Raw genomic sequence first — 15,346 nt, 5'->3', positions numbered from 1 at the left:
CGGATGTCTCCATGCACGAACGGCGCTGGCCTACAGTCCTGAATGATGGCCAAAGCTGCGATGCTCGCTTGCGCCCATTCCGCTACAGTACGTTTACGGCGAGCGATTGCGGCGCCTCTGTAGCAATGATGCCACAACAGCAAAAGCTCATGTGAGCTCGCGTTTAGCGGCTTTCTCCGGTGCGTTGAGTGGACCGAGCCGAATCGCAAGCCGAACGATGCCGCCTTTGAAGCCGCCGGAAAGAATCGAGTCGGGTATGACGCAAATCCACTTCGGCAACTTTCGGCCCGTCAAAAGGAGCGTGGAGGACCCTTATCGGTTGCCCTGCATAGAAGAATGCAAGCAGAGCGCGTCCACTATCGCGAGTATCTCTCTGTCTCGGGAATTTGCGCGTTTGTGGGCGAGATATTGGCGGGGGGGGCCGCCGCAAATGCCCGCTCCTGGGTGCAATGTACCGCTCTGCTTGTCATGCCTGGTACCGGGTCCATACGGGAAGTGCTATGCAATACAACGGAAACCCGATCATCCATGCAGAGAAGCAATCGAGTCTGCTGCCCTCCTCCTCTGTTGTGTTTGTATGCTACTAGGCGAGGCAATGGGTGGTTTAATAGGAGGTCCATCGTGCCTTGTAACTTACTTTCCCTCGCCACCACGCACAACATTCACCAGCGTCGAACCTCGTCAAGCATCACACACACGGCAATGTCAAACACCCATGCTGGATCGAACGCCTTCTGGGCCGATTTTCTGCTCGGAGGCGTCTCGGCTGCCATTTCCAAGGTGAGTTTCGAGGAGGTGACTTGCTTTTCCGAGTTGCGACCTGGCTCACTGACTTTGTGCTTCTGTATGACCGATGCACCAGACAGCAGCAGCACCGATCGAACGAGTGAAGCTGCTGCTGCAAAACCAGAACGCCATGATCAAAGCCGGCCGCTTGGATGCACCCTACAAGGGAACCATCGACTGCTTCTCGCGCACCTACACCAACGAAGGCCTGATCTCCTTCTGGCGCGGTAACACGGCCAACGTCATCCGCTACTTCCCCACCCAAGCGCTCAACTTCGCCTTCAAGGACTACTACAAACGCATGTTCAAATACAACAAAAACACCGAGTACGGCAAGTGGTTCTTGGGCAACATTGCTTCGGGCAGTCTGGCGGGTGCGACTTCGATGGTGTTCGTCTACTCGCTCGACTTTGCTCGAACTCGACTGGCGAACGATGCCAAGGGAGCGAGCGGTCAACGTCAATTCACGGGCTTGGTGGACGTGTACCGCAAGACGCTCGCATCGGACGGTGTAGCGGGACTGTATCGAGGCTTCGTACCCTCAGTCATGGGAATCGTCGTGTATCGCGGACTCTACTTTGGCCTGTACGATTCGCTCAAACCCGTCGTGTTGGTCGGTCCACTTGAGGGAAACTTTTTGGCTTCGTTCGCGCTAGGTTGGTCATCGACGGCGTTGGCAGGTCTAGCAGCGTATCCGCTGGATACCGTCCGACGTCGGATGATGATGACGTCGGGTACCGGCCAGAACTACCGCAACTTTGGCGTCGCGCTGGCCGAGATCGTCAAGGCCGAAGGTGTCAACAGCCTGATGCGCGGTGCAGGCGCCAACATTCTAAGGGGAGTGGCTTCGGCTGGTGTACTTTCGATCTACGATCAGGCGCAGATCTTGCTGCAAAAGACGTCGAGCACCGTCCAGGAATCGGCAGCCGTTCAGAAATCCTCCTAACAAATGTCAATGTGAGAATAATTCTTCTGCTACGATGGTCAATTCAATCTTCCCTTTTGCTCCTACATGTCGCTGTGATCAGATCACTACCAAGGAATCTGTACAAACTCTCCATCGCTCGAAAAGGGCGCATGGTTCCCGATCAACTGTCCACTCGGCCCATCGTCATCCAAAGTGGCCAGATGTACATAGACAGCAGCGCCTTGCTCCAACGTCCTCAACCCAGTGAAATTGTTAAAGGGCGTCTTGACGTGACCGGGCGAAGCAGCGTTGACCTTGAGGTTGGTTTTGGTGTGTTGGACGAGGTTCTTGCTCTGCATGAGGGTGACCATGTTGAGGGCGGTTTTGGAGGTGTTGTACACCATGGCACCTGTACGGGCCGGTTCCAAACCGCTGCCGAACGCGATGGATCCTCGAGCAGACGAGATGTTGACGATACGCGGTCGATCGGACTTGGCCAGGAGCGGGAGAAGGGCGTTGGTGACGGCGACGGGGGCAGCGACGTTTGTGGTGAGAACGCTGACCATATCCTCGGCAGTGGTGAGCTCGGTCTGGAGGAACATGTTGTTGGTTCCTTTGCCGCCTCGTCCGGGTGGAGCACCTACACCGGCATTGTTGATGAGCACGTCGAGCGCACCACCGGAAAGCGGGCCGGTGGCAGATGAGAGCTGATCGACGGCCGAGTCGATGGAAGCCTTGTCGTCGACGTTGAGCACGAGACCAAAGACTTTGGCGGAAGAGGAGGCGGAATCGAGATCGCTAGAGAGCTTCTTGACGGCTTGGTCTACCGCCTCACCTCGTCTCCCGCTGAGCACGATGTTGAAGTTGTGCTCGAGGGCCAAGAGGCGAGCGGCGGTGAATCCTATGGCTTGTGGGTCCGTGCTTCCGGTGATGAGTGCGGTGCGAACCGCGGTGTTCAGGCTTGTGGACGGCATTGTATTGCTACAGTGGGGATGATGATGGGAATAGCAAAAAGGCTACGTATATGTGCATTTGCTCAGCATCGCTGCTCGAGCTGCCAAGTATGACAGCATTCGAGTTGTTGGATTGTGATAACGTTTAGAATGCGCTGTTTGCGCTAATGGATTTGTCGATTCTCCCCCCGCCGGCTGAAGCTGAGTTCAGCGCTTTACCCGTCGCCGTTCCGGATTTCCGGTCATGTCCCGCTGTTCTCCTGCTCATCTCCGAGGAGCTCGCAATAGCACGCAAAACGATCTTACACGACCGTCGGTTGTTTTCAGTCGCTTGAAAATTCAACGACAAGACCCCACGTCAATCATACCGATCTCACATTTAGTCTCAAATTGCACCGCCACGAAACGCGGTTCGCGAGCTAAAGTTGGCGAGACGCAGCCGCTTCCGCATGGTCGAGCGGTGACAGACCATGACAGCGTGCTCGGGTGGGTACCTTGCTGGACATGCTCCTGTACCCAATCACGAGCGATGCATTTCCAGTCCCGGCGGGCTTTCTGTGTCGATGGACGCCGCAGGTTGATTCGGCCGCAATGGGGGTTGGCGCACTTTGACGTGCAGATCCATATGGATGTCAGGCATGCCAAGAACTTGCTATCCACCGCTCGATGCTCTGACCACACGGACGAGCTCTGCTTGGCTGTGCACCTTCCGCGAGTCGTTCAATATGATACACACCTGTCCACCTCCAACGAAACATGTGTTTGCATCGTGCTTCCTGGCATCGACCTCGCGGTCGCATTGCATGTCGTGAGATGATGGAATTCTGCCTCCCTGATTCGTGCTTGGCAGCATTAGCCGCAATCAACGAGTGTTGCTTTGACAATGTATAGAGCACGTCGTTGTTGCGGCCGGGCTAGGTCAAACAGATATATAGGCGAGAGAACGGCTACGAATTCTTTGGAACCACATCCAAAGCATCAGCTGCATCCACCTTGGCAGCCTTACACAAGATGCAGCTTCTCCCCTCCCTGCCCCTGCTCGCCGCTACTCTCACCGCCGTAGTAGCCCATCCCGGACATGCTCCTCCCAGCGCCGCCGAGCTCGAAGCGACTCGTGCCTTCAAGCGCTCCACGCACCAACGCTACTCTCACTGTGCGTCCACGTCGTCCATCCAGCGTCGTCATGCGCTTCACTCCCAGACACGTCGCCAACAGCTCCTCTCCGATCTCCGTACTCAGCTTCGACGCAACTCCTCCGACTATTTCTCCACCGTCTTGGGAACGGACCACCAGTCGAACCGTACCGATCTGACCTCTTCCAATGCCACCACTTCCACGGTGTTTGCGTCCAACTCGTCGTCTGCATGCGTCTTGCAACCCGAAGTGACCATCGGACCGTACTGGGTGAGCGGCGAACTGCTCCGATCCAACGTCACCGACGGTCAGCCTGGAGTGCCGCTCTACCTCGATGTCCAGTTCGTCAACGTCGACACCTGTCAACCTGTTCCGGAGCTGTTTTGGGAGATTTGGAGCTGCAACTCTACGGGAGTCTACTCGGGTGTTTCTGCTGCTGGAAATGGAAACTCGGACGACACTTCGAACCTCAACGCCACCTTCTCCCGAGGTGTTCAACAGACTGACTCCAACGGTGCTTCCCAGTTCACCACCATCTTCCCCGGTCACTACACTGGCAGAGCCACGCACATCCACGTCGTCGCCCATGCAAACGCCACCCTCCTCTCCAACAACACCCTCTCGGGTGGTGGCGCCGATGGAGCCATCCACATCGGTCAACTCTTTTTCGACCAGGACCTCATCTCCCAGGTGGAAGCACTGCAACCGTACTCCACCAACACCCAGAACCTCACCTTGAACGCCGACGACAGCATCTTTGCTGAGGAGGCTTCCAGTCAGGGTTCCGATCCCGTGGTCGAGTATGTACTCTTGGGTGATAGCGTGCAGGACGGTGTTTTCGCTTGGACCACCATTGCTGTCGATGTGGGCGCCGAGTATACGACACAGGCTGCTGCCAGTTGGACTGACGACGGCGGAGTGGCTAATGAATCTTCGCAGGGCCAGGGTCCGGGTGGCGCTCCGCCTTCGTAAGCCCTCAATATAATAGAGCATTGCATTCGTGTCGACGATTCATGAGCTCAAATGTTGATCGGCCTCGACATGAGACCAACTTTTCTGATCAATCACGCGTTACATACATCTGCATCGAGCCGGACATTGCAGTCAAAGGACAATGATTACATCCCTGTATATGATTGCAAAAAGTGTGACATACGTCCGCTGAAACCTCAGTCGGCTAGACCGTCGCGTTGGAGCACCTGGCTGATGATCGAGAGCACCTCCTTGCAACCCGGGGCAGCAAACATATCCTGCGGTTCGTCGATCGCCTGATCCAGAACCGCATCCAGCAACCTCCTCAATTGAGCGCACAGCACTCCGATACGAGCATTGGCGCGCAGTCGAACCCAATTCTCGTCCTTGCCACCGGCGTTGCTCTGATTCGATCCGATGCCGATCCCTCCTGCAAAGTGGTTGATCTTGAGCTTCCCGCCAAACAGCAGCAGTCCGAACAGCGGCACCTCGGTGGCATCTCGCAGGTACACTTTCGACTCCGGCCCTGCGCCCGTCGAGCCTTTGGCGAACGTGGTGAGGTACGACGACTCGAACCCTTTGCAGCTGAACAGCGTCGATGACGGATGCAGGAAGACACGACCGTTGCGATCAAAGTACTTGACTTGACGTGCCTCGGCTTCGCGCTGCACGGTACCGCTCGACGACTGATCAAACTTGGCCAATGGCAGATCGATGCGCACCACGGCGGGCCACAGCCCTGCCATGATCACCGATCGCAGTACACCCGCGTGCTGCGCGTTCTTGTCGTACACCTCGTCGTCGTACACGCCAAAGGGACTGTAGCTGGGTGCTACGAAGCCCATCTCCTGCAGATGCGACAGCAGATCCAGCCGGTTCGTCTGGATATCCCTCAGCGTCGACTGCGAGATAAAGTTGCTCTCGCACCAATCTCGTATCTGACCGTTGGACTTTCGTTCGGCTCGCATCGTCTGCCACTGCTCGAACGCCGCGGCATCGGCGAGCAGGTCGCTCCTGCATCCAGCAGCCGCAAACGTCGCTCGAGCCTTGCTCGCCTCTTCGCGCTTTTCGAAGGGTGCGCTGAACAGCGGTTTGCACGACATGATGCTCGCCACCGTCAGCATCGGCCCCAGGCATCCAAAGATGGTACCCATGATCAACAGCTTGGCCAGTCGGAGATCGAGGGGCAGTTGCGCCAAATGCTTGCCCAACGACGTGAGTCGACTCTTGTATCCTTGATCGGACTGCAGTGCTCCTGCCTCGATGAGGTTGCTCAACGCTGCGTCCATGGATGCCAAGCTTGGCGGATCGAGCGCCTTGTTGAGATACTCCTTGACGTCTTCGTCCTCGCGCATCGACTTGACTTCCAGGAAAAGCGACTCGAGCGGCACGCGTCGCATCTCGGGCGTCTGCTGCGCCGCCATCTTCTTTTCGTCCACGAACCGCGAGTACAGCCGGAAACATTCGCCGGAGCGGACACGACCAGCACGTCCGCGTCGCTGCTTGCACGCTGCCCGCGAGGCCCAGCACTCGACCAACCGCGTCAATCCGCTCTCTGGCTCGAAGCGCGTCTCCTTGACCCGGCCCGTGTCGACGACGTACGAGACGTCCGGGATCGTGATGGATGTCTCGGCGACGTTGGTCGACACGACGATCTTGCGACGGCCTGCTGCCACAGGCTGGAAGACGCGACGCTGCTCGTCCGGGGAAAGATTGGCGTGCAGCGGAAGGATCTCGACCTTGCTCTGTCCTCGTAGCGATGCCGAGATTGCGTCGATGGCTTGTCGGATCTCCCCCACACCGGGACAGAAGACCAGGATGGCTCCACCGACGTTGCTGTCCGCCTCTCCGCTCAACTCTTCGTTCTCCGCCCTCTCCACTACATACCGCACGACACCTCCGATCAGCTCGTAGCTGATACGACCTCCGGATCGTGAGATGCTCTCCACCGTCTTTGCCGTCTCTTCATCCACACCCTGCGACTGCAGATGGGAGCGCAGCTGTCCCATCTCTTCCTCGATCTGCTTTCCACCGCGTTGTCCGCCGCGCCATTCGTTGCCGGAAGGTCGGAATCCGCTCTCGCGCACGATATCTTCGAGGTAGTAGTCCTGAACCGCAAACGTGCGCCCGGGGATCGAGATGCACGGCGCTCTCCCGAAGTAGCTCGCAAACGTCTCTTGGTTGATGGTGGCGCTCATGAGCACCACCTTGATGTTGGTGTTGCGCTTGAGCAGCTCGCGCAGCTCGAGAAGCAAAAAGTCCGAGTCGACGTTGCGCTCGTGCACTTCGTCCACCACGACGTGCGAGATACCTTTCAGGTCGGTGTCGCCGCCCGCTCCCAGTCGTCGAAGCAGCACTCCGGTGGTTGTGAAGAGCAGCCTACATTCTCGAGAAGCTCTGCGTTCGCCGCGAATAGCGTAACCAACGAGACTTCCAGGTGCAACCGGCTTCTTCTTGCCGTCCAGCTCTTCGCCGCGCTCTACGGCGACCCGGGACGCAACACCGATGGCGCTGACACGTCGAGGCTGCGTGACGACGATGTTGCACTCGCTGCCGCTGCCTGCTTTGATCGCCTCGTCCAGAATGAATTGCGGCACCTGGGTCGTCTTTCCACATCCCGTTTCGCCGGCGATAATGACCACGCGGTTCGTGCGGATCAGCTCTAGAATCTCTGTGGCAGCAGAAGCGGCGGGCAGCGATCTGCGCGTCGCATCCATTTTGGCAAAGCTCGGCAAGGTGTGCAGCTGCTTCTGTTGACGTTGCAGCTGTGCATCGACCGCCGCATCGAGTCGCAATGCTCTGCTTGCTCCGCCTCGGCGCTTGCTCGCTGCGTTGTTTCGACCGGTGGGCGTGGCAGCGCGAGACGTCTCTGGTGTCGCCTCGACGCTGGAGTCGATCGGGTCTGGAACGACCAGGTATTGCATCACACTGTTGAGCAGAGGCGGATCGTCGACGACGTTGCTCCACATGCCCTCGAGCTCCTCGACAACACTCAACAGAATACCGCCATCACCCGCCTCGATGGCGTCATACCAATCGGGCCTCTTGTTGTCGCCCTGGAAAGCACGCATCAGATGCTGTGTGAGCGCCAGCTTGAGGTACGATGGCAGCGTCTTGGAGACGACGCAGAACGCAGGCACGGCGAACGCTTGCGCCTTTTCGCTCGAGAGCGGGTACAGGGATTGAGGATGTGATGAGATGCGTAGTCGGACGTCTTCGTTGCCGCCTGCAGACGTACCTGGTCCGGCGATGATGATGTCGTAGTCTTGCGTCCCGAACCGCTCGTGCTCGGAAGGGATGGCTACTCGATCGTCACCGAGCACTGCTTCGACGGCCATGCGTTCGTCGGCTCGTTTGGATTCCATCTCGTCTTTGTCTAGGTCGTCGATCTCAGCTGGGAAGGCCAAGACGGCGTCGAGGATGGCGTCTGAGGTCCACTGTTCTTGCTTTTGCGTTGGCGAATCCCATCCGACCATCTGTCGCAGCAGCATGTCCAACGCCAGACCTTCTTTGGTTGCCCTTTGCAGCTCGACGTTCTGCGCACGCTCGGCGGCAGCGATGCGTTTGAAGACGGCCTGAACCGCCTTTTTGGGGAATCCGGCCTGCTTGGAGAGCTTGTCCACTGCCCAACCGACTGCTAGGGCATCTCCACCCGCGCCTGCTTTCGAGGCAGTGACGAAGCTCTCGGACGAGGTGGTGGGCTTGAATCTGGCGGGCAGGTCTTCTTCCGGGGTATATAGCATGAGGTATTCTAACGCAGCCTCTCGATCCGACAGCGATGCGGCCGAGGCGAGCATGGGATCGACGAGCGCGGCTGCTGTCGAGGCGCTCGATGGGTTGGTTAGCGCAGCGCGGGCCGAGGTGAGCCACGAGATGGCGCTGCGCGAATGTCCGCGTCGAAAGCCATACGAGGTGAGCTCCTTTTCCAGCCCGGCGGCGTCGATCTTGGGTGTCGAGCCTTGGGCTACAGCGGTTGGGTCCTGGTCTTCTTCGATCAGATCGAGCGGAGCGGTGCTGGCGGAGGGAAAGATGCTCATCGCTCTGCGGATGGTGGCCTCGATCTTTTCGCGCAACGAGCTGGCGAGCCGGACCTCTCTTGCTTCCTGCCACGCCTTGCTGAGCGGTTTGCCTGCGCCGTTGAGCTTGCCATTGACGATGCCCACTTCCCCTCTGCTGGCTGCGTCGGCAGCTGCTTGCCTGTCGTGTTCCTTTTTAGCTTTGTCTGCCTCCCTCTTTGCGGCTGCTTCGAAGGGGTCTTGCTCCCACATCCAATCCTGATGGCTGGGTGCTTCCTTCTTGTACGCCTCCATCTTGACCCAGTACTCTCTCGGACCCGGGGGAAGCGCGAGATTGAGCGATAGATGGTTGAAGATGCGGAAGAGCGCGTAGGTTGCGCCCCAGTGTTTTGCCTCCAAGCTGGACTGGCACTCGAGCCGCAGTCCTGGTTCTTTGGGCTCGAACGTGACGGTGAAGGGATTGGAGGCATCCTTCTTGTTGACTTTTCTGATGGTGACGGCGCAGCTGTAGCCTTCCTTATGCCTGCGTGGCTCGACGAGCGGTTTCTCCCATCCGGGCAACTTGTTGACTCGTTCGTAGAGCATGTTGAGCGGTGTCTTGCTGCCTGGCGGGAAGAGCATCTCTCTCTGCTGCGTCTGTCCCGGTCCTGCTGCCGAGGATGAGGAGGATGCTGTTGTCGACGATGCCGCATCGTTGGCCGACGGTTGTGATTGCTGCTGCTGTTTGGCGGCCTTGGTGTAGGAGGGAGGCGGTTTGGGACCTCCACCTTTGACCCAGTCGGGCAGCGGCGACGCCTTTGAGGAGGTGGTGCCGCTCGACTTGATGGCCGGATTCTTCTTCCTCGGCGCCATCGTGTCGGCGATGCTGCGTGGGGGACTGATGAGGAGGAGGAGGGAGGACAAAGGTGAAAGCTGAGCATTCCGACGCTTTCTTCTTGGAACTTTTTTCTCGGAACACGGAGTCTATCTTAACTAAAATGTGAGATCTTCTTTTACAAACTCACGATTTTCGATGCAAATCGACTTGAATGAGAATCTCCACTTTGGAACGTCGACCAGGCACAGCCATGCGGGGCGATGGTCGCTGAGCCGGTGCAGCACAGTGACGCTGTGTCCATGTGTCCGCACGCGCTGATGGAGGCATTGGGCCAGTGCGATTCCGTCTGACCGATCTTGAGCCGCGAAAGGGCAGTTGGACCCTGCCAGATCGTGAGATTACATCCCTTCGCGCTTTCCTTCCACCTTCGGATCTGCCTATCTTCGTTCGCCCTCTCTTGCATCGGAGTTTCCGCTCTCATCACCATCATCCACATCCTTTCGCCTTCGGTCCGCTCGCCGACGAATCGCTTTTCTTTGTTCCTGTCGGATCCATCCGGCAGGTCACAAGGTCTCTTGCTCAGTCACTCTTCGGAATACTTGCGTGCGTGGCTCAGTTCTATCGTCGTCACATCCATCAAGTCGCATCGCCTCCTCGATCACTGATTGTCGCCCACCATGGCCATCTCCAAGAAGGCAGGCGCCAAAAAGGCCGGTGCCGCCTCCAAGCCACCTCCTTCCAAAGGCGCGCCGTCCAAAGGTGGTGTCGCCAAGGCAGATTGGAGGGAAGGCTTCAAAAAGGCCCAAGCTGGTGTTTCCGATATGACGCTCCTCTCCAAGGTCACCAACGAAGCCATCAACGAGAACCTCCAGAAACGTTTCCAGAATGCAGAGATCTACACATACATTGGCAATGTGCTCATCTCGGTCAACCCATTCCGCGATCTCGGCATCTACTCCGAAGACATCCTCCAGTCCTATCGCGGCAAGAACCGTCTCGAGATGACGCCGCACGTGTTTGCCATCGCTGAAGGCGCCTACTACAATATGAACGCCTACAAGGAGAATCAGTGCGTTATCATCTCGGGCGAATCGGGCGCGGGTAAGACGGAAGCCGCCAAGCGTATCATGCAGTACATCGCCGCCGTCAGCGGTGGCTCCAACTCGGGCATCCAGGACGTCAAGGACATGGTGCTCGCTACCAATCCGCTCCTCGAAAGCTTCGGCTGCGCAAAAACGCTCAGAAACAACAACTCGTCCCGTCACGGCAAGTACCTCGAAATCATGTTCAACGCGCAAGGCGAGCCGATCGGTGCCAACATCACCAACTACCTCCTCGAAAAGAACCGCGTCGTCCAGCAGATCCGCGACGAGCGCAACTTCCACATCTTTTATCAGTTCACCAAAGCTGCCACGGCAGCCCATCGCGAAAACTACGGCATCCAAGGTCCCGAAGCCTATGCCTACACCGCCAACAGCCAGTGTCTCGACGTCAACGGCATCGACGACCATGCAGACTTCAGGGAGACCATCAGCGCCATGAACACCATCGGTCTCTCCGCCGACGAGCAGGACAACATCTTCCGCATGATCGCCGCCATCCTCTGGATCGGCAACGTGCAATACGTCGAGAACCAGGAGGGCAACGCAGAGATTTCGGATCCAGGTGTCCCAGACTTTGTCGCCTACCTTCTCGAGGTCGACGCCGGCAACGTCACCAAAGCTCTGACACAGCGCATCATGGAGACGCAACGCGGCGGACGCAGAGGGTCGGTCTATGAGGTGCCGCTCAACCCAACCCAGGCTGCCGCCGCTCGAGACGCCTTGGCCAAAGCCATCTACAACAACATGTTCGACTGGATCGTCGAGCGCATCAACCAATCCATGAACCCAAGAGCGCAGAGCGCCAACGTCATTGGTGTCCTCGACATTTACGGCTTCGAGATCTTTGACAACAACTCGTTCGAACAGCTCTGCATCAACTACGTCAATGAGAAGCTCCAGCAGATCTTCATCGAGCTCACCCTCAAGAAGGAGCAGGAGGAATACGCGTACGAGCAGATCCAGTGGACGCCCATCAAGTACTTCAACAACAAGATCGTCTGCGATCTCATCGAGGAGAAGCGTCCGCCGGGCATCTTTTCCGCCTTGAACGATGCCTGTGCCACCGCCCACGCCGACCCCACCGCTGCCGACAACTCGTTCATCCAGCGTACCGGCATGCTCTCGTCCAATCCGCATTTCGACTCTCGCGGCACCAAGTTCCTCATCAAGCATTATGCCGGTGACGTCATGTACAACGTCCAAGGCATGACCGACAAGAACAAGGATTCGCTCCTCAAGGACATCCTCGACCTCGTCGACTCGAGTGCCAACTCGTACCTTCAGAAGCTGTTCCCCGACCGTCCCGACCCCAACAGCAAGAAGCGGCCCCCCACCGCCGGCGACCGCATCAAGTCCAGCGCCAATGCTTTGGTCGAGAACCTCATGAAGGCGCAGCCGTCTTACATCCGTACCATCAAGCCGAACCAGAACAAGAGCCCCAGCGAGTACGACACGCAAGCCATCCTTCACCAGATCAAATACCTCGGTCTGCAGGAGAACATCCGTGTCCGCCGTGCTGGTTTCGCCTACAGGAACACGTTTGAAAAGATGGTGGAGCGCTTCTACCTCTTGTCGCCCAACACGTCGTACGCGGGAGAGTACACCTGGCAGGGCGATGCCCGCAGCGGTTGCGAGCGCATCCTCACCGACACAGGCATCGCTCGCGAGGAGTGGCAGATGGGTGTCACAAAGGCGTTTATCAAGAACCCCGAGACGCTGTTTGCGCTCGAGACCATGCGAGATCGATACTGGCACAACATGGCCATGCGTATCCAGCGCGCCTACCGCAACTACCTGCGCTACAAGGAGGAGTGCGCCAGGCGAATCCAGCGCATGTGGAAGAACAACAAGGAAGGCCTGCAGTACATTCAGCTGCGAGACTACGGTCACCAGGTGCTCGCCGGGCGCAAGGAACGCAGACGATTCAGTCTCCTTGGTTCGCGTCGCTTCATGGGTGACTACCTCGACGTTGGTGGAGCCAACGGCAAGGGTGGCGGAAGTGCCGAGGGTCAGATGCTTCGACAGGCTTCAGGTATGGCGCCCGGCGAATCAGTGGCTTTCAGCAGCCGTGCTCAGTTGCTCGTGTCTCGCCTGGGTCGTTCGAGTGTGCGAAGTCCACGCTTCCTTATCTTGACCGACAAGGCTGTGTATATCCTGGTCACACAGCTTGTCAACAAGCAGGTCTCGACCACGTGTGAGAGGCGCATCAACCTCGGTGCCATCTCGGCCGTGGGTCTGTCCAACCTGCGCGACGACTGGTTGGTGCTCAATGTCAACAATGCCGAAGAGGCCGACCCCATCTTGCACTGCTACTTCAAGACGGAGCTGGTGACGCACCTGCTGCAGAGGACCAACGGTGCCATCAACGTGATTGTCTCGAACACTCTCGAGTACTCGAAGAAGAAAGGCAAAAAGGCGCAGATCACGTTCAAGAAGGACGAAACCGTGCAGAAGGACGACGTCTACAAGAGCAGTGCGGTCTCGGTGGGCTCGGGTGAACCCGCCAACAGCGTCTCCCGACCTGCACCCAAGAAGAAGCCTGGTCTGGTGCGACCCATCACCCAGGGCAAATTGCTGAGGGCTGGAGGACCATCGAACGCCAACAACAAGCCAAAGCCTCGTGCCATTCCTCGTTCCACCCCTGTCGCAGCCAAGCTGCCTGGTAGCGGCGGTGCTGCCGCCACCGCAGGCCGTCCCGCTGCGGCGATAAGCTCGGCAAGCTCGACGGGTGGTGCTGGAGCAACTCGTTCGGCTCCACCACCGCCGCCGCCTCCGCCCGCAGCAGCTGCGCCTGTCGAGCCTCAGGTGCCGCGCTACAAGGCATTGTACGCGTTTGCTACCGAGAATGCGGGCGAGATGGCGCTCGAGAAGGATGATGTGGTCGAGGTGACGCAAAAGGACGAGACGGGCTCGGGATGGTGGTTGGTCAAGAAGAACGGCGTCGAGGGATGGGCTCCTTCCAACTACCTCGAGCTGATCCCGCAAGCTCCACCAAAACCGAAAGCGGCACCTGCACCACCCGTCAAGCGAGCACCTCCTGCTGCGCCTGTGGCAACCAGCGCCGCGAGCACGCCAGCTGCCAGCAGTCGACCCGCTGTAGCAGCCAAGCCCGCATTTGGCGGTGCTGCTCCGGTCGTGCAACCCAAGCCGGTGGTCAGGACTGCGCCCGCTGGTGGCAAACCGCACGAGCGACCCGCAGCAGTGCAAGCGGATGCAGGTGCGGCGCCTGTCGCTGTGATGCCCGGTCTCGGGGCACCTGGTGGATTCGCTGCCGTGTTGGCCAAGAAGAAGGCAGAAAACGCAGCAGCGGCTGCAGCTGCCAATGGAAACGGTGCTGCGAACGGTGCGCCTCCCGCTGTGGCTGCCAAGCCGGCTGTAGCTCCCAAGCCTGCGGCTGGCTCGAACGGTCGAGCTATGCCACCCCCACCTCCGCGTCGTTAGTGTGAAAAGTGGAGTGTAGACGTAACCTCAACCCGGGACAGAAATGGAATGCAAGATGTTTCAAGTGACAATGTACCGACGAGCCGTGAGTGATGAGGATGCAGTCAGTCAAATTTTTTATCAGAGCGGAAGGAAAGGGTTGACTGCAGGAAGTCTAGGAACATATGCAACCCAGTGAGCGGGGTTCAATGATTGTGGGAATCGCGGGGCTGGTGGGTCAGAGAGCGTTGAACGTCGTTGGACAATGCGATAAACGTGTGAGTATGGATGGGATGAGGTTGGAACGTGCGATTCAACTCCAACACGAGAAAGAGAGAGCGAGGGATGGGGGTGCTTGGAAAAGGCTCCGGCCATCTCCGCACCCGTCGCTTTGACTGCACAGCAAGGGAAGGATTGTGGTTGCACACACGACACTTTTGGCGACATTCTCACTGCAACTCTTCCTTCCCTTGCAGATCGCCGTCGTCGACCCCCCAGGATGTCTAGGGATTTCTTTATCGGACTCGATACGATGCTGCACTACCGCGTTTACTGTTGGGATGCTGCTAAGCAAACTTGCTCTCTCACCCATCTAGGCGGGCCAAACGGGTCAAAGTGTTTGGTGGATGCTGGCGGCTGCACCAAGTCGCAAAGATGGGAACGTGGGCCATTTTCGACAGGCGACTGCATTTCTTGGCATTTTCTTGTTTCTTTTTCGGGGAGCGGGTTCCTCTGCAATTGTGCCCCCGCACGAGATGGTGTTGCATATGCTGCCAAGAGCCTCGCCTAATTGGCACTGAACCTTTTTGGCAGCGACCGACACCTTGACTCCGCTCACCAGTCTTCGAGAGCTGCCTGCTATGCTCGAGAAGCGGCGGCATCGACGGACGGTTGTGCGGCTTCCGATAATGCACCGAGAACGTGCTACGCCTTCTGAACACCGTCTCAATTTGCAATTCTTCTCGCCGCTTGAGAGAGTGAGACGGTTATGCATCCTTCTTGCTAAGTTAGCTCTCGCTGCAGTACACACACGACATCTTTGGAAAGTGGCAGGTAGACGAGTCGAGGTCTTTGCCACATGTTTGCTGGGTCAGACGTTCCTGGCAAAGCCCGCCAAGGGTTGTTGGAAGCGAGAACGTGCTCGCTTTTCCCTTCTTGGAGATGAAGAAGGCGGTTCTTCTGTCAGTGTGCACAGGTCTTGTGCTGAAACCCAAGTACGGCGATCAGGGTTCCGTAGG

The 15,346-nt window shown here is 58.0% G+C and overlaps 5 protein-coding genes across 5 annotated transcripts; 3 read left to right on the top strand and 2 right to left on the bottom strand.

Moving 5' to 3' along the window:
* Positions 1–853: 853 nt before the first annotated feature.
* PHSY_005834 (hypothetical protein) lies at positions 854–1,732 on the top strand (the record flags this gene model as incomplete). The annotated part of the gene is made up of 1 exon (XM_012336442.1): positions 854–1,732. The coding sequence occupies one exon, from the start codon at positions 854–856 to the stop codon at positions 1,730–1,732; it is 879 nt and encodes a 292-aa protein (XP_012191832.1).
* Positions 1,733–1,818: 86 nt separating this feature from the next.
* Positions 1,819–2,667, bottom strand: PHSY_005833 (NADP-dependent L-serine/L-allo-threonine dehydrogenase ydfG; the record flags this gene model as incomplete). The annotated part of the gene is made up of 1 exon (XM_012336441.1): positions 1,819–2,667. The coding sequence occupies one exon, from the start codon at positions 2,665–2,667 to the stop codon at positions 1,819–1,821; it is 849 nt and encodes a 282-aa protein (XP_012191831.1).
* Positions 2,668–3,657: 990 nt separating this feature from the next.
* On the top strand, positions 3,658–4,752 carry PHSY_005832 (GPI anchored dioxygenase; the record flags this gene model as incomplete). The annotated part of the gene is made up of 1 exon (XM_012336440.1): positions 3,658–4,752. One exon carries the CDS (start codon positions 3,658–3,660, stop codon positions 4,750–4,752), a length of 1,095 nt encoding a protein of 364 aa, XP_012191830.1.
* Positions 4,753–4,949: 197 nt separating this feature from the next.
* PHSY_005831 (hypothetical protein) lies at positions 4,950–9,837 on the bottom strand (the record flags this gene model as incomplete). Its single annotated transcript, XM_012336439.1, has 2 exons — positions 4,950–9,645; positions 9,773–9,837. 2 exons carry the CDS (start codon positions 9,835–9,837, stop codon positions 4,950–4,952), a joined length of 4,761 nt encoding a protein of 1,586 aa, XP_012191829.1.
* A 425-nt stretch (positions 9,838–10,262) lies between these two features.
* On the top strand, positions 10,263–14,129 carry PHSY_005830 (hypothetical protein; the record flags this gene model as incomplete). Its single annotated transcript, XM_012336438.1, has 1 exon — positions 10,263–14,129. The coding sequence occupies one exon, from the start codon at positions 10,263–10,265 to the stop codon at positions 14,127–14,129; it is 3,867 nt and encodes a 1,288-aa protein (XP_012191828.1).
* Between the last annotated feature and the right edge of the window lie 1,217 nt (positions 14,130–15,346).

Source organism: Pseudozyma hubeiensis (genome assembly GCF_000403515.1).
Source record: "Pseudozyma hubeiensis SY62 DNA, scaffold: PHS53, whole genome shotgun sequence".
Classification (NCBI taxonomy): domain Eukaryota; kingdom Fungi; phylum Basidiomycota; class Ustilaginomycetes; order Ustilaginales; family Ustilaginaceae; genus Pseudozyma; species Pseudozyma hubeiensis.
Note: the sequence above shows the minus strand (reverse complement) of the source record. Positions and strands in the feature narration are given on the sequence as shown.